The sequence below is a fragment of the Durio zibethinus genome, chromosome 8 (genome assembly GCF_047325235.1).
Source record: "Durio zibethinus cultivar Kanyao isolate XHJ-2024 chromosome 8, ASM4732523v1, whole genome shotgun sequence".
In the NCBI taxonomy this organism is placed as follows: domain Eukaryota; kingdom Viridiplantae; phylum Streptophyta; class Magnoliopsida; order Malvales; family Malvaceae; genus Durio; species Durio zibethinus.
This window is the reverse complement of record NC_143169.1, coordinates 23,704,450-23,726,205: the sequence shown is the minus strand read 5'-3', so window position 1 is coordinate 23,726,205 and position 21,756 is coordinate 23,704,450. Positions and strand designations below refer to the sequence as shown.

The 21,756-nt window shown below is 33.3% G+C and overlaps 2 protein-coding genes and 2 pseudogenes across 7 annotated transcripts; 3 read left to right on the top strand and 1 right to left on the bottom strand.

Moving 5' to 3' along the window:
• Positions 1–1,339: 1,339 nt before the first annotated feature.
• On the top strand, positions 1,340–6,523 carry LOC111278075 (putative ALA-interacting subunit 2). Of its 5 annotated transcripts, none has more exons than XM_022864519.2 (10): positions 1,340–1,525; positions 1,609–1,659; positions 2,287–2,390; positions 3,195–3,256; positions 3,390–3,464; positions 3,585–3,701; positions 4,725–4,795; positions 5,045–5,342; positions 5,614–5,918; positions 6,094–6,523. In XM_022864519.2, the coding sequence occupies exons 3-9, from the start codon at positions 2,348–2,350 to the stop codon at positions 5,905–5,907; spliced, it is 960 nt and encodes a 319-aa protein (XP_022720254.2). In that variant the 5' UTR covers positions 1,340–1,525; positions 1,609–1,659; positions 2,287–2,347; the 3' UTR covers positions 5,908–5,918; positions 6,094–6,523. The 5 variants fall into 5 exon arrangements, with proteins under 5 accessions (XP_022720254.2, XP_022720251.2, XP_089620958.1 ...); XM_022864516.2 differs by having other exon boundaries at positions 1,341–1,525; positions 1,617–1,659; positions 5,614–5,903; XM_089764832.1 differs by having other exon boundaries at positions 1,341–1,525; positions 2,292–2,390; positions 5,614–5,903.
• Positions 6,524–12,544: 6,021 nt separating this feature from the next.
• On the bottom strand, positions 12,545–14,217 carry LOC111278074 (H/ACA ribonucleoprotein complex subunit 3-like protein). Its single transcript, XM_022864514.2, has 4 exons — positions 14,088–14,217; positions 13,904–13,982; positions 13,406–13,448; positions 12,545–12,840 (listed from the first exon to the last, which is right to left on the bottom strand). Exons 2-4 carry the CDS (start codon positions 13,955–13,957, stop codon positions 12,743–12,745), a joined length of 195 nt encoding a protein of 64 aa, XP_022720249.1. The 5' UTR covers positions 13,958–13,982; positions 14,088–14,217; the 3' UTR covers positions 12,545–12,742.
• Positions 14,218–14,325: 108 nt separating this feature from the next.
• On the top strand, positions 14,326–15,530 carry LOC111278073 (uncharacterized; annotated as a pseudogene).
• A 105-nt stretch (positions 15,531–15,635) lies between these two features.
• On the top strand, positions 15,636–21,047 carry LOC149517654 (CBL-interacting serine/threonine-protein kinase 23-like; annotated as a pseudogene). The gene is made up of 11 exons (XR_016344100.1): positions 15,636–16,696; positions 17,603–17,665; positions 18,076–18,183; positions 18,281–18,361; positions 18,719–18,772; positions 18,858–18,983; positions 19,511–19,600; positions 19,928–19,984; positions 20,098–20,172; positions 20,386–20,464; positions 20,745–21,047. The product of XR_016344100.1 is annotated as a CBL-interacting serine/threonine-protein kinase 23-like (transcript).
• Positions 21,048–21,756: the final 709 nt, after the last annotated feature.

Genomic DNA, 21,756 nt, shown 5'->3' with positions numbered 1-21,756 from the left:
TTTAGGGTGGAGATCAATCAATATCAGGCCCCAAAAATTTTTACTATATCTTGTCTTAAGACTGAAATGATAAAAAGCAATGCTGTTTATGCAATGAGCAAAAGCATTCAACAATCTTCTTTGGGTTCATGCAAGTGGCACGGGTCGAGACTTAAGTTTCGAATTTGTGCGGCTTCGAGAGTCGGGCATTTACTCTTTCGAGGTCTCAGATTAATTTTTTTGTCACGGTTCATATTTTTGTGAGGTATTGTTCGCTCTGACCCTTCTGGTCTTACGGTTTTATTTTACAAAAGGCGTCTCACAAGGCGGAGGTAGTATGAACTTTTTTATACCCTAGGGATCCTTCTATTATGTTCGATGTGGGATTCAGGACTCTCCTTTAGGTCCGTGATATTCTTCCGTACCCAATCTCGCACCTTCGTCACAGAAGTTGACCACCCTGTTTACCTCCCTCGAGGTACTTGGCGTGGATCGAACGGTTTAGGGTTGGCTTTGATACCACTTGTCACGGGTTGAGACTCAAGCTCTGAATCCGCGCGGCTCCGAGATCCGGGCATTCACCGTTCCGGCGTTTCGGATCAATCTGACTGTCATAGTTCACACCTTTGTAAGGTATTGTCCGCTCTGGTCTCTTGATCTCACGGTTTTGTCCTACAAAAGGCGTCTCATAAGGCGGAGGTGGTGTGAACCCTTTTATACTCAGGGACCCTCTTATTATGTTCGATGTGAGATTCAAGACTCTTCTTTAGGTGCGCGCTCTTATCACTTGCTTAGAACATCATGGCCAAAGCAAAGTATTCATCCCAAATCAATCAGCAACTGTGACCCATGTAGAAAAATGGTCTGCAAGTTGACAATAACAAAATATTCACACAAAGTTGCTAAATTTCTTTAAATTGTGTTGCAGATATGTGAACTTGGGTTGATGAAATCAAAGAGTTGCACTTGGTTAAAACTTTAAATACAAAAAATAAACAATAAATTTTGTTAATAATAATTTTTTTAAATTTATTTACATGTATAACAATTTTTTTTATTTTAATTCCTAATTTACTTAAAACCATTCCTACTCTTATAATTACATAATTAAAAAAAATTACGTACATAAACTTTTTTTAAATTTATAATTTTTAAATATCAATTTTAATATCACTTTAATTTATAGTCAATTTATATATAATAAATATAACACATTTCAAATTATTTTTTTTTAATGCTAAACCTATTTTTTTTGTAATGGGAAAATAAATAACAAAATTTACAATAATCAAAGAATATTAAAAAAGAAAATGAAATTTCAACCTCTATTTATTTATTTATTTATTTTTCCATTGCTTGACGGTTGGCATCTTCCCTACCCCTTCGTTTTTGAAAATTGAAAGACAGTTATTCTCTTTCTCTTTATGGATTGAAAAGATTCCAATTTCCTCAACCAAAGCAAACTTTCAATTCCACTTCAATTAACGAATAAAAGAAAAAAAAAGGCCCTAACGGAAGTCAATTTTCAAATCTCTCGTCACATTAGGTAAAATTCTCTTTCTTTCTTTCTTAGCTTCAATTTTCGTTTAATTCGATCTTCCCTCCTGTTTTTCAATTTCTTATTTTTAGCTGATCAGAGCTGCAGAGATTGCCAAAAGTTCTCTCAAGTTGACTTTCTCGGTACGATTCTTCTTATTCCCTGTTTGGTTAACAAGAAAATGTGAGGGAATGGAAAGTAAAAAAAAAAAAGTTCATGTTTTGGATCGTTTTATTGCTTGCCTTCTGAACAAATGAGTGCAAGAAAATTTCCATTGAATAAAGCATAATGTAGGTTAACAGATCAGATTTTTCTCTCTTTATTGATTTATCTTTTAAGGCGGAGTTCTGGATTCAGAATTGGTGAAACTACTATAGATTGAATTTTGCAACTTTATGCTCTGCTTGGTTGCTCGGAAATTGCAAAATAAAGATTTAGATTTGGAGCTAAGATAAGTTTAATATCTGTTTGGCGGTATACTTACCCGTTTTTAACCTAGGAAAGGAAACCGAGATAAGGAAAGAAAATGGAATCTGGGAATTAACACTATAAAATGTATGTGTCCAGAAAAATGTTGGGAGTTAACTGAAACATGAAGTTGATGAAGTGTAGAATGTAGTTGAATTATCTTCTATTATAATAGAGGTTTAATACTGAGTTTTAAGTAAAAAGTGCATACATAGAAATAAGGTTCTTGATTCTGGTGTGGCTTGTGTAAAGGATTGTGCTTTACTGCTGTTATTATTGTGTTGTTATATCGGAACTCGAAGGTTAGTTGAAAGGCTATCGATATTTAGTGGAGTGGTAGAACATCACAACTGAGTTTTGGAAATGACGGATACAGATAGAGTGAGACACAGAGACACGAAAACAGGTTTTTTTTTTTGTCTATTTTAACACTTGTTTTCTTTTTGGCCTTTGCGGCTTTTGCTTAATAATTTTGTTTCTTTTGGTTTTATTTTAAATTCCTGCACATACACACACACGGGCAGATCCTAACACACTACCACTTAGTGGATGCAGAGGCATCAATACACATGCCTGCCTATCTTTCATGCATGTGCTCAAGCTCCCTGTACATGTGAAGACATATAAACAAACATAGCTGATACAACATTAAGTCCTTTTGTTCTTTATATACGTGCGCTACCTGCATTGTTTGCATTTTTCTATGAGCGTGTGAATGCAAAAATAAGTAAGCAAATTTGTTCTTCCATGTGGCTGTGTCCGCACATGCACAAGTGGCTCTTCTTGTGTCCGTGTATGCACGCATGTATAGTTGAGTCTTTTCTACTTGGGGAATTGTTTCTCCATAATCATCATTAAGTAAAAATGGTCTGTTATTTGTTGGACTATTCTTGGTTAAAACACATTGAAAATTGAAATGAATTGATAGTTTTGCCAACAGCATAAGGTTGGGTGATATGTAGACAATCATCAATGCATATGTGTAGATATACAATTGTGAGTCTGGGGCTGCCTTTCATTGCAACTTTGGCTTCATATCAGAAATAATCTATTATTTGAACTGGTAGCAAAGCTGTCTACAATCATCTTCTATTTTGTTTTTAGTATTAATCTCATTATGGTTTCTGGTTGCAGCTTGGTATTTGGTCTGGTGAGCAATCAAATATTGCCTCATTAACATTTTGTTGGTCTTGTTATGTTTGTTTTGCAGCTTTCTATCTGTTTACTCAGCAAAAGCTTCCGGCTTGCAAACCCGTTTTGACTCCAGCTTGGGTGAGGGCATGATAACACTCTTTAATACCTGGATTTTTCATTAATCTCTGGTTGTTGGCTAATATCTAACTTGTACTTTTTGGATGTTGGCTATATTTAATGCTAGTGATGGGTGCCATCTTCATTTCTGCAGGTTATTACAATATTTTTGTTTACAGGTTTCATTTTCATTCCTCTTGGCCTTGTTACTCTGCGTGCTTCTCATAGTGTAATTTTCCATTCTATGGCTCTTGTCATATTGCATGGCTATTTATTATACTCCTTTTCAGAGCATCCATTGTTATATTGAGAACATACTTGTGAATAATCATTTTTGTTTGATTGGTAGGTCATTGAGATTGTGGAACGATATGATACTGAATGTGTACCTGAGCCATTTAGAATTGATAAAGTTTCATATATCCAGGATGACTCAATTCCCAAGAATTGTTCTCTTTTCTTGAAGGTGATACTTCCTTTCTGCGTTGACTATATCTTCAGTGTGAAAATTTTTGCTTCCTTTTCACATGTATTCCCCTGACCATTGGAGTTGCTAGGGGAAAGTGTTGCATTTCAATCTATGCCAAGCTATATCTTCAACCGCTTCTTTTTCAGTCATTACAATGCATTACACTGCAGTAAAGACTGTCAGCAATTGAGTGTCTCTTTCTTTCTGGAGAAGTAAAAATTCCTGTCACAAGGGTTTCAAATTTACTATGAAATAAAACCTCTTGTTATCTATGAAAATTTTTGTTTCCTTTTCACATGTATTCCTGACCATTGGAGTTGCTATGGGAAAGTGTTGCATTTCAATATATGCCAAGCTCTATCTTCAACCGTTTCTTTTTCAGTCATTACAATGCATTACACTGCAGTAGAGACCGTCAGCAGCTGAGTGTCTCTTTCTTTCTGGAGAAGTACAAATTCCTCTAACAAGGGTTGGAAATTTACTATGAATATGAAATAACACCTTTTATTATCTATGGAAGTGGATTTTATTAGAATTGGAAGGAAGGGTAACTGAACTAATGCATAGCCTTACAGCATCTTTATTTCTAGATTGACTTCTAGATGTGCTACTTTGTCTATCAAACTCGAAATAGTTGATGAAATTAAATTTTCTCTTCCAGTTAAATTAAATTTACCTTTGAGCAAGCTTAAAACTTTTTCTTTCTTTTAAGTATCCAACCCTTTGACATCTGGTTACCTGTAGATAGTATTCTTTCTATCCTTCTGCCATATACTTATACGTTATTTTTATTTTATGAAATATATACTCAGAGAAACAGCTAGTCACTTAAAGTTTAGGTGCATTATTCTTAATAGAATACCTGAGGTCTTTAATAAGCTGCATGTAACTGGTTTTTGTTAACACCTCTTTGTTTGTATACTCCATGGATTCTGTTAAAAACTTTGATTCACTGTGGAATGCTTGTTCCCTTTTTTTTTTTTCATATTTGTTTATTTTGCCTCTATAACTTCTTTGTAGGTGCACAAGTACATGAAAGCTCCAATTTACATTTACTATCAACTCGATAATTATTATCAGAACCATCGACGGTGTGGGCTCTCTCACTTGATAACAACATTTATGATACATTGATCCAGCAACTTTAAATTGTTTAAATGAGTCGCATTACTTTTGCTTTTGGCAGTCTATTCATGGTTGAGGCCGGCTTACATTTTTTTTATTTTTGCCTTAGCAGTTTACTGATTTGTTGTTTACAACAAACCCAAATTTCAAAAATTTCTTGGTTTAATGTCCATTGTTTCTTCAATTTGCACTTTGTTGGTTTAAATGATTTCCAGGTATGTGAAAAGCAGAAGTGATCAGCAACTCTTAAATGGACAGAAGTATCAAGCCACAAGTTCCTGTCAACCTGTAGAGTTCAACAATGCTCGACCTATTGTTCCTTGTGGATTGATAGCATGGAGCTTATTTAATGATACATTTACATTTATTCGTGAGAGAGCAGAACTCAAGGTCAACAGGAAGAACATTGCCTGGAAGAGTGACCGGGATCACAAGTTTGGAAAGAATGTATATCCTTCCAATTTCCAAAATGGAACCTTGATCGGAGGTGGAAAGCTGAATCCAAGAATTCCTGTAAGTATGAGCTCTGTACAGAGACTTTCTACTTTGGTCTTTCTGATTCTTTTGTCAATCATGAAAATACTTATTCACTACTCAAAATACCTGTTTCTGAAACAACTAACTGCCAGATATCCTTCAATAATCACTTTTCTTCATTTCATTATGTTAATACAGCCTTCTTGTTTTCAGTTATGTATTCAGCTAAAGCTTGCGATATGAAATAATCTTTTGGTTTTGTTTTTTCTTGCTCTTCTTTTGGCATTGATGAATGGATGCATTATAGCTAAGCGATCAGGAGGATCTTATTGTATGGATGCGTACATCTGCTCTCCCTAGCTTCCGAAAATTGTATGGAAGAATTGAAGAGGATTTAGATGCTGATGACGTTGTCCTGGTTCAACTAATGAACAACTACAACACTTACAGTTTTGGTGGTAAAAAGAAGCTTGTTCTTTCAACATCAAGTTGGTTGGGAGGAAAGAATGATTTCTTTGGTCTCGCGTGTGTCTTTGTTGGTTCTTCTTCTCTTATCCTCGCCATTGTCTTCATGCTGCTACACCTAAAATTTCAAAGGTAAAAATTCAAGAGGTAATATACAACATAATTTTCAATTCTCTGCTCTTTCATCCAAAGACTTATTATTATCTGGAATTCTTTTTCATGTACAAAGTATTAGAGTTGCAAAATACTCTGGCCGGATATTGCCTTGCCCCGTTTTCAGATTTCTGAAAAAGTTAATTATCCATAATTTTTCGGTTTGCAGGCCTTACGGGGACAAGACTTGTTTACCTTGGAACAGAAAAAGCCTTTCAGGGTGATTCAAGGGATGAGATCCATCTTACATTTGAACTTGGAAACCAGTGAGTGATTTCAAACCATGATTCAGAAAAACAGTTAGCTATTCACTTTCTGAAATAGTTGGGTACAAGGCAAGAGAAAAATTTGAGTGTCTTGAGCTGGTTATACATGTTAATAGAACAAAAGAAACATGATCAGGCCAGTACTATAGGTGACAAATCAATGTAGAATAGTTATTACCCTTTGAATTTCTCTATACGTAGCATACAATAATGTTAAAACACCCCTTTTCCCCGTAGGCAAGGACTGACGTTAGGCCTTCAGTGGCCCCGCAAAACACTATTGGTTTTCATTTTTCTGATTTATATTATCATCTTCTCTTATTTAAAACATTATATTATATATATCGTTTGAAAAATATCAGAATCTATCATAATGTATCCAAGAATTTATAGGTCGATAGTTGATTAATTTAATTTGACAATAGTGGATCAGTGTGATCATATGACCAAAGAAAGGGATCCAATTAGTTGCCTCATCCTAGGGGAATTTTCCGTGTCTTGTCTGTCTTGATCATACTGATAATGTAGGATCTCATCTATGGGAAGTAATTTATATTTTTTATTAACATAAATTATAATATAATTTTTGTATAAAATTCTATATAAATATAAAAAAATGAGTTAGAAAATTTTTCTTTGACCAATGAAATCTTCTTTAAGGATAGCATCGTAGTTTTTTATTTTTTATTGTTAAAGCTCATATGAAGATTTTCATCTATCAAAATTAGAAAGAATGTTTGCTAGAACAAAAAATGAAATGATCAATTCTCGTTGATTTGAATGATAAGAAATTTAATTTTTTAAAAGTAAAATCTTAATTTCAAATGTTATCGATGAAAAAAAACCAAATTTAGAAGAATTTATCTTGAGATTCAATTTTACTCTTCTCTAAATTAATCTAGACTTAAAATATTTATCGGATCGAGATGTCAGATAAAAAAAATAGGAAAGACAAGGTCAGAAACCTGAGATCATTGCGCATGTGGGTTAACCTCCATCTTTAAAATCATTTTGTCTGTTCTAACCAAAAATGGAATAAAAAATAGAAAAGACAAGGTCAGAAACCTTAGATCGTTGCTCACGTGGGTTAACCTCCATCTTCAAACACTTTTGTCTGTTATGGCTGAATTGCCAACCAACTTCCAGGCTTTTCTCCTTCATCTTTCCTTATTTTAAGCACTGAACCCCTCTTTAAACCCCCCTATATAAATCTACTTTGACCTCCAAGCTCTCCACAGCCAATTCCTCGAGTATCAGTCTCTCCCTCAAGAGCCCCCATTAACAATCTCCTTCAACCTCCAAAACCCATCATCAAAAACCAAAGAAAGGCAGCTTTTGTTTCAAGAGAAAAAAAAAAAAAAAACAATCTTGATCAGCTTTTCTCAGTTTTAGAGATGATGAAAGAGGTGGGATACAAGCAAAACTGGGGTGAAGTGGCACCTGCCCTTCTCATATCCCCAGGAAAATCTTCAAGTTGTCCAAAGCTAGAGACCATTCTTGAAGAAGAGTACGAAGATCATGCAGCTTTCTCAAAGAAAGTCTTCCTTTTTCTTCCCGTGGTCTTGTCTACGGTTGTCTATTTCTTGCTATACGAGGATGTGATTCATTGCGCATGAACCTTCCAACGTTTCTGCTTGAAAGGTATTTGGAGAACAGTGGCTCTAATTTTCTTTGCTTGAGAGAGGCTTGAAAGATAATAGTTTTGGGCTCGTGACCAGAAGCATGGAAATGGACGAACCAAAAAAAATCAATGCTTAAGGAGAACCAATGTTCAATAAGTTCATATAGCATTGTAATCTGTGAGAATGTGAGATGGGGTATTGTTTGGCTACTGATTTTGGGTAATTTTCTGTGGAATGTTCAAATTTTGTATATAATGGTTTATTATATCAATCCAAAAACTACTCTCAGTCTCTGGTTTCTGAAAGCTTCTGATTTTAAGAGTTTTTACTTTTGTCATTTTGGCCATTATAGAGTATTCACTTGAACTTGTAATGATTTTTGGTCAACAGATTGAAGCATTGAATGCCAATAATGGTTATTATCCAACAATTTGTTCTTTTTTCTTTTTTGAATTTTGAAGGCATGCAACCACCAAGTCATCAAATCATAAATCCAAATGAAAACTTGTTTCCACTTTTGTGGACAAAGTAAAGGTATAGTTACAGATGGTGTAAGGCCAAAGCCACGTTCAAGAATCCTGATTCTTTTCTATTTGTTTTGATTTCCTTCATGTTTAATTTCTCCATTTCAAAGGAGTTTGACATTTAGAAACTTCCTTGAGCTTAAAGATCATCTGCTGACATGATCCAACTAGGCATTTTATTATGGCGGCACGTCCAATGTTTGCTTCTAGATATCACCTAAAATATTTCAGCTTGAAATCATTGTATCACTTGACTGTCTCTTGGCCTGGTTTGCATGAGTTGGAGTCTTGGGGGTTACTCCAAGTTTGCAGTTAATTTCCACTTCTCATTTTCCATATTTAAATCAGAAAGGAAACTTTGAATTTGAAATCTCATTTTCTTATTAAAATATGTGATTGTCAACTACAGATTTGTCGTGTGCACCAAGACAAGAAATCTCCATTATCATGACACCAAAATTAATGACTTTCGTTTGGAAATTCTTTGTCTTATGATGTATTATGACTTAAAACCACTGACATCCTAAGAATATGCCTTTTAAGATTAAGTTCCTTACGTTAGACATTTGCAGTTGTTGCATTTGATTCTAGTGCTTTTCTAATTGCTTATGTTATTATTCTTTTGGAAGCAGGATCTGTCTTGTTTTCCTTGGCTTTTGCTTTGTTAACTTTTCTTTCTCCATTTCTGCTCCCTTAGCTGCCTGTTTTCGTGGCAGGAGGGGATTTTCATGTTCCTTTTCGATGAAAATGTTCATTGTTAAGGATAGTTCAAATATTGTTTTTAAAAAAATTATGTTTAATGCACTATTTTCGTCGAATTTTAGAGGATATAATACATTAATCGTAATTTTCTTTCTTCAAATATCACTTTAACCAATGTCACAAGCCGCCAATTAACAAAAGTTCTAATATTCCGAGGTAAACTGGTTTCTAAAGTCATAACAAGAGAAAATGATTATGAAACCTGAAACTATTAACTTTGTATGTAGTGTATAGCTATGGATATTTTGATGTTAAGCAATGTATCTATACAACAAAACGTAGAAGGAGAAAGAAAACAATACAGGAAGAAGAATAAAGACCCTCTTTGGCACGCCAACACCGCCACATTCCTCCTCCGCAATGGTCTCCAATCTTGGACAACTCGATGGTTTCTGATGAGATATCAGAAGGGCTGGTGCTACTTCACCCCAGTTTTGCATGTATCTGACATCCTTCGCCATTTTTTGTACGCAACAAAAGCTTTCGACAATTCTTTCTTCTGATGCAAAAACCGGGCTATGGAGAAAGAAACTATATGCTGATCAAGAGGTTTCTATTATGCAATGGAAATGTTATTGCTTATGGAATTCCAGGGAAGAATCGTTTGTACAAAGCTTGGAATTATATAGAGTTTGATTCAATGGGGAGATATCAAAACAGCTGGTTGTTGGTAACCATGTTGGACTAAGGCCAGGTAAGCCATGTCTTGGAATGTATAAGGACAGTTAAATTTCAGACAGAGTACTAAATTTAGAACATCAAAATTTTAACTAAATGAGTTAGAATAGGGAAGAATGTCATAAAATCAGAACATAACGGACTAAATTAGAATATGGAGTTTAACCATATAGGATAAACACAGCTTGACTCGTTGTCAAATAAAGTGGATGACTGTCTGTCTCAATGTATATCCAATGAAAATGATAAGCATTCCCTAATGGATGGTCCAAAATTTTTTTGTTACATTTGTTTTTCAGTTTGAAAAAGAAAATGAAACTTCTGATGTGGATGAATTTTCTTGTTTGACCCTTGTACGTATGGAACAGATTGAGCAGAAGATGACTGAAACTTCTGGTTAATAAAGTTAAAAAGCCTTAATATGATCTTTGAGAGCAAATAGACCAAGAAAGCATAGAGAAAGTACAGAACTTAAATATGTTGGAAGAGCAGCGAAAGAAAGGGAGATTTGCATCAGACAAGAGGAATCAGTGGCCAAGGAACGTTTGAATATGTCTGTTGGACAGAACAACTTGCCTGAGGACAAAACAATACGTAGCACTTGTTGTTCACTACACGTAAATTAATTAAATCTGCTTCATTGGTCTTTCGCAGGGCTTACTTTTCATTTTTAACTCATTGTATATATAACAAAATTATCCGAAATAAACCAATTAAACAGCTTTGCTCATTGTGTTAAATTCTCTCTTTTTAATTTTACCATTTCAGGATTAGAAAAAGTTTCATGTCAATGCTGTCCTGTAACAGGATCAAAGCCTTTTCTCACCAATGCTCGTATATATTGAATTACTCCAAAGGAGGAATAAAGGGTTTAATTACCAATTTCATATTCTTTTTTCTGATGATTCCAAAAGCACCCAAAATTAAAATATAAAGAGAATTAAATATGAAACAAAAGGGTTGAAAATTTATTAAATTCCCACATCAAGCAATGTCTCTATACAACAAAACATAAGAGATAATAGAAAGAGATACAGGAATTAGAAGAGAAAACACAGTCTTCTGTCCAATTTCAAAGAAATTTAATTCAGACCCTTCTTCAAAAATGGTCGCTAATCTTGGAGAAGTAGATGGTTTCCTGTGAGAAATAACCAGGGCTGGTGCCTTTTCACAAGTAGTTTGCAAGTATTCCATAACGTTCGCCAGCAATCAATCTTTTCTGAAATTCTCTGCCAAGTAGTACAAAATCAATGGTGGCAGCCAAGGATGAATTATAGAAAAGTTTGAAAATTTTGTTTTGGTTAGAGAAATGGTAAGTTAATGTGTTGTTATATACAGGGGAAGCTTTGAGAGAAGTAAGGAAATGTGAGAGAAAGTTGGTTGCATAAGCAGGGCTAATCAAAGGGACAGAAAGCCATGTGGCAAACGTTTGAAAATGTCAAAGGACAAGTCACAAGATTTAGGAAAAAGCATAGTTTTGGCGCATTTTAGTTCAAACAACTAAACAAGATTTAGGAAAAAGCATAGTTTTGGCGCATTTTAGTTCAAACAACTAAACAATTAATTTAGAGCTTTATACCCAATTTATACCTTTTCTTTCCTTGCCTTAAAAAATAAAAAATAGAAACACATTTTGTTTTTTTGGGTATAAAAGAGGCTACAGAAAAAATGTTCACAACCCTTTTCAATTATATTCGAATCGAACTCTTATTTAGTATTAATAATTTATATATTTACTCAGATTCAATTTAAATTAAAAAAAATAAATTTTAATCTTATTTATTAAACTTAATTTATATAATAAAAATTTTAAAAATGTAATTAAATTAAATTTAATGAGATTTTATTTAATTTATATATATATAAAGTAAAAATAAAACTTATATAAACATAAAAATTAAGCTCAATAAAAAATATATAATTTTTATTTTATATATATGTGAATTAATTTTTATATAATTCACATATATATAAATAAATATATATATATATATGAATTTGAATTGAATCAAACAACATTCGAGCTTTAAGTTTTTTATCCAAAATCTGATCTAAAATTTAAATAGATATAAACTAACTTTAATTTTTGTCTAAACCCTCTCAAAACTTGAGCGGATCTTTGAATTTGAACGGATAACTTGACCCTTGAATAAGTCTAACAATTTAAGGATAAAAATAAAGATTGCAAGTACTTAAATTTTAATTTCAAACCTATTGAAGGATACCTCCTAAAAGTAACTATATACACCATCTTAACTATAAATTCAAATAGAAACTCATCTACTTTAAATAAAAAATAATGCAAAATCCAATAACAATGAATTGTTCCAAGAACTTTTCTCTTCAGTTCAAGAAGAGTACCAGGTATGCCTAATGAGTTTTACATGATTATGATCAAGCATTTTCATTATCCCAGAATATTTCCATCTAATTTCTGCCACACTTGGGACTAAAACTATAATGCTTCAAGAGAGACAATTCTTTTAATTTCCTTCCTTAGTTACCATTTTTTTCCCTTCATGCAGAGGAAGGAAGACAATAACATTATACTCAACTAACCAAGTTACATTATATTTCACAACAATAGATGTTTCGGCATCGACATTGAGTACGAAACATTATAAGAGCAACTTAATTGAATCATCGTTCCCATGGCTCAAAGCAATTTCAGTGAGACTGCCTGTCTAAAAGATGTTCCGATGCACCGACCAAACAGGCATCTTTGAAAATAACCAAGTCAAGATATGTATAAAAACAAACAATAAACCTGGAACAAAAGGTACTACTTGCATTCATATACTTGAGATGTTCTTACAACCAGACATTAAACTGTTTGTTATTTTAAATCATCATCCTAAAGAGACTCTGCTATGAGCTAAAAAGAAACTGCATTATACAGCAACGGACGCTAATTGTTACACTAAGAGTAAAGCTTCATTAAAGTTCAGCATGACATATCTAATCATTCAATATTTTAGAGGTGGCTGCTGGGTTGGCAGCAAACCAAATCGCTTCTTCAAAAGAACTCTTTGTCTTGAATATTTGTCATCAGGGGAGAATCGAGCTGCATGAATGTTGGTAAAAGAAAAAAAAATCATTTGAAACCATAACAGCACTTTCCAAAAAAAAAAAAAAAAAAGTCTTGATCCTATTACAAATTTTGACATAACCAGGAAAAAAAAAAAAAAAAACAGCCTAACATGTATTCAAGCCAATGCTTATCACCCATTACAGTTGAGTGCCACGAATGACAGTATGAGACGATCTGGTACCAACTTGCCAATGACGTAAAAAAAAAAAAGAAACAGATAGATAGCTAAATAGCTAATAACCATGTAGTCAGAACACTATCAGTTCTCCAAATGGACTTCTTGTATTGATTTTCACAGCAAAATGGACAAAACAAATAAATGTTGATCAAAGCAGCTTACAGAAAATAAACTATATAGGTAAAGGTTAAAGTACCCATATGAATTTATTCAGTTGCCTCAATAGACCAGATCAAACATAAAAGTGTAAGAATTTCTCAAAAGGGGATACAATCAGGAAGACCATCAAGAAAAACAAAAAAAGACCAAAAAACTATAAAACTACTAATCATATGACATAAATACATCAGGCCATATTACCTGGATGAGCAGACTGAGTAGGCATCCCCAGTGGAGATTCTTTCTGCATACAAAATCCATACACATGTAAATATAGAGAAATAACTGGTCAAAATAGAGACTATACATAAATTAGAACCCTAAAATATTGCTAAGAAGAAGACAATAAGATGAAAGCCAGACGTTGCATGACTGCAGCATAAAGATTAAAACCTAATCCTAGTCTCAGCTTTCACATTTAAATGCATTTCTCAGGATAGTACAAGTTTTTTCAGCCATCAACTCCCTCAATATTATGGAAAAGAAATCCTACCAAGAAGAAAAAGTTCTTGACATTCCACAGAAAATACCTCAGATATGCTACAAGTTTTACAGCAAAGTAAGCTAAAAACTCAGCTTTGAAATTAAGAAGAAAAAGGGTTAAAAATTCCAAGTTTGGAAAAGGATTTAACCTGAGATGATTTTTAGTTTTAACTAATTATCAATAAAAAAGACAAGGAATAAAGTATGGGATTTTACCTTAGTGGTGTAAACTTTGTCACCATTCTCATTTATGTAGAACTGGAGATACATCTTATCCAAACAAAAGGAATAGCAACTGCAAAAAGAAGAGAAAGTTTAGAACTTTCATGAAATTAAAAGGAAACCCAGGAAGAAAAACCAAGAAGAGAAAGGAAAGTGTGAATCTTTGATCGAAACGAACCTTCTCTGATGGGGTTTGGCGAAGCAACCAAGGGATATGAAAGATGGTGAATTTTAGGGTTTTAGAAGGTGAGTGGTGATGGGCCACTACAGGCTTCAGAACAGATATCCTCGAAATTGGGCCAAGAATTTGGACAAAGACAATCAAATTCCTTCTATTAATTCAAGTTGGGCTGATTTTTTTAAAATCTTTTTTTAAGACAATGATTGGTTAATTTTAGATTTTCCAAGTTTTCGATCTTCATTTTTTTTTTCAAGATTTTCTTGTTCACTTCAATCCGTATGTTATGTTACACGAACAAACACGTAAGAGGAGATGATGCATGATTGAGAGATCTCTTCAACTGATGCCTCCCATGAGTTTCCAGCCAACTATAGTGGAGTGGACCATTCTTTGAACAGAAGCAACATTGTCAATGTCAGCCTCAGACAAACCAGTTTGCCCACAACCTGTCGATCAGTAGAGAAAAATCAATTGACAGATGGCACACAACCTGTTGGTGGCAGTTGTGCTCAGAAAAGTGCAATTTGGAAGCCATTGATACCATCAAAATGCATATCTGCAAAGATTATCTCATTTTCCATTCAAGCTTTGACACATAAAGAGAAAAGGTCCCACAATTAAAGTTATGTCTTGGTACTTGTAATGCAAACATCATCAAACTTTTTATATCAAACAGTAAGTGGCGGCACTTGATTAGGAACCCTCGTACAATTTAAGCCTAGCAATGTTCTTATAAATCTTCCCCATGGCTTCAGCTTGTGCTCATCCAAAACCAGGGTGCTTCCCCTAGTAATTCTTGTTCCTTCTTGGGATTTCCATATTGTTTCAGCCTTCTTCTTTTTTCTTGCTGAGCTCCTAGACATGGACAATTCGCGTCTCCCGAGGTTCATTATGGAGGTTGCTCCACCGCAGTTTGTTACTGTCACGAGGCACAGAACAAGAAAGATGTTGGAGACGATCAGTGAAGAGGATAGAGATGGCAGCAACATTGATTCTCTTTATCATACTTCCAAGAGCTCACCAACTTCACTCCCTGTGGTTGCTATGGCTGCTGCTGCCTCTGCTTCTGCCCCCAAGTATTTTCTCAAAGGAGTCTCAAGTTTTTCAATTTTCAATAATCACTGAGATCGATTTTATGTATGACAGCCTCGGTGAAGAGGTAGTTCACGTGATGATTTCAAAGAAGGTAGCATGGCATCAATAGACAGATTCCTCAAGAAATGGGAAATCTTCCAATAGTCTAAAATTTTAGGATTGCATTATATAAATGGAAAAACCATAATGATTTAACTAAGAGTATATCAGATACGAAGAAGGTTAGTAATCTAAAATAAAATATAATAATATGATATAAAATCGATAAGTGATATATTTTAAAATTTTAATAAAATTTATAAATATATTTTATATTTTTATGATAATACGAATTATAATATATAATTTTTATATAAAATAGAATATAAATATATAAATTATTAATATTTTATATAATACTAATACATGAATCATCAAATTTATCATGTAATCAACTATCATAACAACTTTAGAATTAATCTCATAGCTTCTGACCAATTCAGAAGACTATAAAATAAGTTGAAGAAATACAATTTGGTATAATGGTAGTCCATAAAAACAATATATACACGACTCAACTTGTCAAAAAAACAATTCCTTTTGCACCAAATCTAGATCTGTGTCTAAATCACCAATCCAACAGTATCTCCATTAAAAGGAAAGGTAAAGTTTATATTCTATAGCTTATACTCAATGAAATCACCAAAAACGAATGGTAAAGGCTACATAGAGAAAAAAAAATTATAATCTTCCACCTTTTGGTGTAACGATTAAAAAAAATTTGAGAAAAGCACATGAACGTCAGTTATAATCTTGTTGTTTTTTTCTACAAAGATTATTTATTTCATGTAATTAGGTGTTATATCAAAATTTTTTAGTAAGTTAAAACTCGATTTCAGTGTTAAATCAAAATTAATCACAATTTCAAATTAAAAACTATATCTCACCGATCATACTTAGTTTAGAAATTAATCTCCAAATCAACTCCATTTATTTATTTATTACTATGATTAAAACTCCTTTTCCATTAATTTTGTCCACGTACCAATATCTCCGCCGTTTGATTTATCCGGTACCAAGTCTGATCCTACTGCCACCGCCTCTGCTTGCTCTCTCGTCCACCATTTTCCTCTTTATCATCGAGCTATAAATTTCTTTCCGTTTTAATCTTGAATTCCATTTTATTGTTGAGGAAAAAAAATGAGGGTGGCTGAGTCTCAGGTTTGGCAACCATGCAAGAAGAAGAGGTCTTTGATTAATAGCAAGCTTGATAAGAAACAGAGAGAAAAAGAGGACTTTTTTTTGGAAAAAAATAATAGGGAAAAGAAATAAAAAGGAACCGGAAAGAAGGTGATGGCGACTCGCACGAGCGCAACGAACAAGACCCGTGTGGGATGGTATGAGCTAGGAGGACGTTGGGAGAAGGAACATTCGCGAAGGTGAAATTTGCCAGGAACATAGAGACTGGAGAGAATGTAGCAATCAAGATTCTTGATAAAGAGAAAGTTTTGAAGCATAATATTATTGCTCAGGTACTTTATTAGTATTTATTTAAATAATCACACTACAGTTGATTTGATTTGTGAAGTTTTTCTTGGTATGGGATCTTAATTCTTTGTTAATTTGATTATTCTGTTGTAATGTCTAACTGGTTGATTGATTTCCAATTAATTCAACTAATTACTGATTATCAGTTATGTGAATGATTTTTCTGGTCTTTTAGTTATTAATTTTTTTAGTTTTTGACTAATCAGGATGCTAAACATGATTTGACTTTGTAATTTCATTTTTTGACAGTTCCTTATTTTTATTCATTTTGTTTGGTTTGTGAGAAAATGATTGGTTGGGGGAACAAATAGAGTATTAAACTTAACTTGTCAATAAGGAATAATCTTAATAGTTTCTCAGTTGACTAATTTTATATATTTAGAATAAAAAAGATGATTCATTGTTTCAAAATCCGCAATTTTCCTAGACTTTATGCACAATAGGATTAGCTTGCTAAAGAATGTATAATTCAACTTAACAAGTCAATATGAGACAATTAGTATTTTCTACATGGTTCAATTCCCTTTAGGTTGACAGCTATTCTACATGTTTTATTTTTGACCTTGACTTAATTCTGCATTCAAATGTTCTGAATTGAAATTAATTTATTTGAATGTCTATCATTTGGTTGCTCCATATTTTACCCAAAAACAAAAAAAATCTTTGAAATGGTAATAAACAGTAAAATCATGATAAATTTTTCCTTAAAAATATTTCCGTTTTGACAACTTTTACTACCTCCCTTGATTCTTACCATTGTTCACTGCCGACAGTTAGCTGACTATGCAATTGACATCCTTTTTAACTTTCACAAACTTACTTTCCCTTTGAATCTCATTTCTGTTTTACTTTGCACATGCTACATTGTTCTTTTTCTTTGTCCTGTGCAGATTAAACGTGAAATTTCAACAATGAAACTCATCAGACACCCAAATGTCATCCGTATGTATGAGGTTTGGCGCAAAGTTTTTCTCTGTACATCTTAATTTAGTCACTTTGTTGATCTCCATGCATTCCTTCCTTGTATCTGGTTTGGTCTCTTTCGAATCTGACTGGCATTTTGTCAGAAGAATACTCCACTTGGCTTTAGAACTAATACAATTATGGTAAGTCTATGCTTCTTGGTAACTTCCAGCAATATTCTTGGTATAGGTGATGGCTAGCAAGACGAAATATACATTGTTCTGGAATTTGTGACTGGCGGTGAACTTTTTGACAAAATTATAAGATAGCAATTGAAAAATTAATGTGTTTTACTCTTGGAATGTAAAAGTGCAATGAGGAATCAAATCTCAGCTGTTTATCAATGTTTGATTACTGCATATTAATCTGGAATTTTGTCCTGGTTATCTTCCTGTGCCAGGCTAGCAGAGGGAGGTTAAAGGAAGATGAAGCTAGAAAGTATTTTCAGCAGCTTATTAATGCTGTGGATTACTGCCATAGCAGAGGTGTTTGCCATCGAGACCTCAAGGTATGGGATATATTTTGTGTTCATTAGCTCTTTGCCTATAACTGTTAAATATGTAAATTTCTTTAATATAGCATAGCTGTGTTTTTGTAATTTACAGCTAGAGAATTTGCTGCTGGATGCCAATGGAGTTCTTAAAGTTTCAGATTTTGGTTTGAGTGCTTTACCTCAGCAAGTTCGAGTGAGTGTGCCTTTTTCACATCTTATGACATCTCTCTCTCTCTCTCTCTTAATGATAATATTTACCCAAGATCTTTTGTCCAATATGGAGTACTTTTATGACTGCTTGCTCTGTGTTGTCTTAGACTGCCACTTCGCTCTGTCACTTTTGTGAAAGATGACTTTGTTTCCTCTTTGCACATGTGTGGTTTTAGTCTTACTTGGGCACTTGAATTTTGTGGGTAGCAAAATCCCAGAAGCACATTTTATTTGGTTTTTCCATTGCCTACCATGTTGATGGTTAGCCATTTATCATGCCACTTTTCGTAATATACTGATAAAACATTTCAAAATTGATTATCTTATCCTTTTCACATAGGAGGATGGGTTACTTCACACAACATGTGGAACACCAAATTATGTTGCTCCAGAGGTACATCTGCTTTTGTTGCAAACAAGATTCCTTTTCTTTATGATCATTAGCTTTTCTTTATTGTTTTTGTGCTATCAATTTTTAGGTGATCAACAATAAAGGCTATGATGGAGCTAAGGCAGATTTGTGGTCATGTGGGGTGATACTCTTTGTCCTAATGGCTGGTTACTTGCCTTTTGAGGACTCCAATTTGATGGCTCTATATAAAAAGGTGCTTGTTCTCTCTATTTGTGTCTCTCAAAGTTCTTTTTTCTGTTTACATCAAAATAAACAATTTTGTATAACTGTTATATGCTATGTACTTGTTAAGTCACCATTGACATGTTTATTAAAGAAACAAATGGTTTCATATTCTGGAAATAATCTATTTTCTACTGATAAATATTGATTTGGATCCTATTGTGCACCAGTCTCCATCTTTTCGATCAATATTGTTATTTAAAAGAATAAATTAAAATATTAAAAGTCTAAGTTACTCATGGTTGTTGGCTTGGGAAACCATCACTTCTTGCATTGAGGTAGTTATAACTCTTAGCCAGGTAGGACAGTACCTTGGAAATATCAATAAGAAATGTTCATGAGCACACAAATAAGCACAGAAGAACAGATGCCTCTCTTGTTTGTTTCTATGTATAACGATGCTGTCATACTGCTGATCAGTTAACTTGCAGCTAAGTTTTATTTGTGTTTTCTAAATTTAAAATCCTTTGTCTGAAGGAGTTTCCTATGTGATTGCAGATATTTAAGGCTGACTTCAGTTGTCCTCCATGGTTCTCCTCAAGTGCCAAGAAATCAATCAAGAGAATCCTAGACCCTAATCCATTGACAGTAAGTTCTTTCTCCTTCCCTTCCCTTTGCATGTGCTTTCTTTCGATCTCCCGATTGTAAATTTATTTTTTTCTGGTGGTATTTTTGAATTCATTTTGCGCCAAAAGGTTTCTGGCCTTGCTTAAGTTGTTTTTGGATAAAGTTTTCACTCTTCATTACTTGTGTGACTAAACCAGAGGATAACAGTTGCTGAGCTTATTGAGAATTGAGATGATATGGAAAGATTCTTACGTAACTAAATTGAGATGATATGTAAGCTCTTTAGATCATCAAAAGTTAAATTATTTTCTAATTTCTGATGAATTCCCTTTCTTTTACCCATCTTAGATGAAGCTTCTTGGAGAAAAAACTGGATGCAAGGGTCATTTGGCCGTTACAACAGAGGTACCACTTTATCTTTTGAGCATAGTTTCAGTACCACTTTCATTTAAAGTTGTTTGAACATGGTTATTAAAGATCTGTTCGTAACCCCCGACACTGCTTCTTTCCCTTTTCAGATTTTTGAGGTGGCTCCTTCACTTTGCATGGTTGAACTCCGAAAGTCTGGAGGAGATACCCTGGAATTTCACAAGGTATATTAGACCTTATGTTAAGTTTGCTGCTGTGTTGTTTACTTGTGAAAATGCTGATAACCAGGGTCACTTTATCATGTAAAAGCATGCAAAGCATGCCAATTTGGTGTCCTTCCATGATTCCAAGTACACCTAAGTTTTCTTTTTTCTTTTTATTTTCACACTTGGCTTTATAATACCTTGAATTTACACTCGGCTTTCTTATATTTACAGTTCTATAATAATCTCTCTACTGGGCTAAAAGATATCGTTTGGAAAACAACTGGGGAAGGAAAAACAGAAGAAAAGGATGGTTAGTATATCTAACCAGTTAGTAGATCATGAATCTATTTTGAAGTGTCAATTACCTATCCTCGTATGAATTTTTTTTCGAAGGAGAATCTAAATTCAAAATACGTTTACACTAGGGCTGCAGGCATCGGAAAATTATAGTGTATAGATATGAACTTAATGTGGGCGGCTTGTAGTATGGCCACCATTTAGCAGTTAGCAAGTGTCTGTCTTGGTGTTTATCTTTATATGTTACAAATATCTTTATATCTTTAATTTTGGGTATCTTTCAACAATTTCAGGGCCTGCTACTGGCTCTTCTTCTCCATCCCGATGACTGGTGTTTATCCTGTTCTTCCATTGTTGTAACTTCATTTTCTCTAAACCACTGTATACATATTCCAACCAGCTGACGTCTGCCTCTGCTGGATGCTGTGATTCAGAAAGAACTTACTGTGTATCATATTTGCACTGCTGTTTGGAGACTAATCGTACCTATGAATTGAATTTATGAATAAATAAAATGAAAAAACAGAAAGAAAAATTAAAATTAAAATAGATCTGACAATTTTATGTAATTTTATGATGTTTTATTTCGCATTAAATACGTGCAAAATACAAAAAATGTTGTTTCATAATTTGTATCAGTATGTTAATTAGGAAACATATTTTTTGTTTTTTTTTTCAAATTCATATATAGCTTTTATTAAAATTTTAAATCGTATTATTTATTTTTCTTTGTATTATTTTCATATATTGTCAGTCAAAAATTATCAATATTAAAATGAGTGTTTTTTTTTTTTAATTTTCTTATATATAATTAGGCAAATTAGGAAGTGGGGACAACCAAGCGATCAAGTTTAGACTTCAAAGTCCAAATGTGATACATGAATAATTTTTAAATTATAAAAATATATTTAATATAATATTTGAATTTAAAAATTTTTAATGTAATATTTGAATTATGATTTTGTAATTAATATAATATTATTTTTCGCCTAACTAATTTTAAATGATGATATTTAATGACTAATTTTAAATAATAATATTTAACGAATAAATATTCTTTTCAGTACCATATGGAATATTAATTCTAAATAAATATGTAAAGCCTTTGAAAGCAAAGATTAAAAACGATTTAAGTAGATTTTCTAGTCGTAAAATCTCCTCCTAATTTGCCTTATAACTTGAAGGCCTAAAATAGAAGCGAGGCCTGGCAGGCCCAAATACTCACAGGCCCATCCCTGCCACTGAAAAGGAAACCCAATCGTAATGAGTTACGCGCGCTTGGCAAGTATACTCGCTATAAATGGA

Bases quoted from the DNA above. Each gene is read 5' to 3' on its own strand.
- LOC111278075 (XM_022864516.2), top strand. From the start codon at position 2,348: ATGACGGATACAGATAGAGTGAGACACAGAGACACGAAAACAG. The intron at 3,257-3,389 runs GTGAGGGCATGA...TCATTTCTGCAG, and splicing joins CCGTTTTGACTCCAGCTTGG to GTTATTACAATATTTTTGTT. The intron at 5,343-5,613 runs GTAAGTATGAGC...GATGCATTATAG, and splicing joins AGCTGAATCCAAGAATTCCT to CTAAGCGATCAGGAGGATCT.
- LOC111278074 (XM_022864514.2), bottom strand. From the start codon at position 13,957: ATGTATCTCCAGTTCTACATAAATGAGAATGGTGACAAAGTTTACACC. The intron at 13,449-13,903 runs GTAAAATCCCAT...TTTTGTATGCAG, and splicing joins ACAAAGTTTACACCACTAAG to AAAGAATCTCCACTGGGGAT. The intron at 12,841-13,405 runs GTAATATGGCCT...ACATTCATGCAG, and splicing joins TACTCAGTCTGCTCATCCAG to CTCGATTCTCCCCTGATGAC.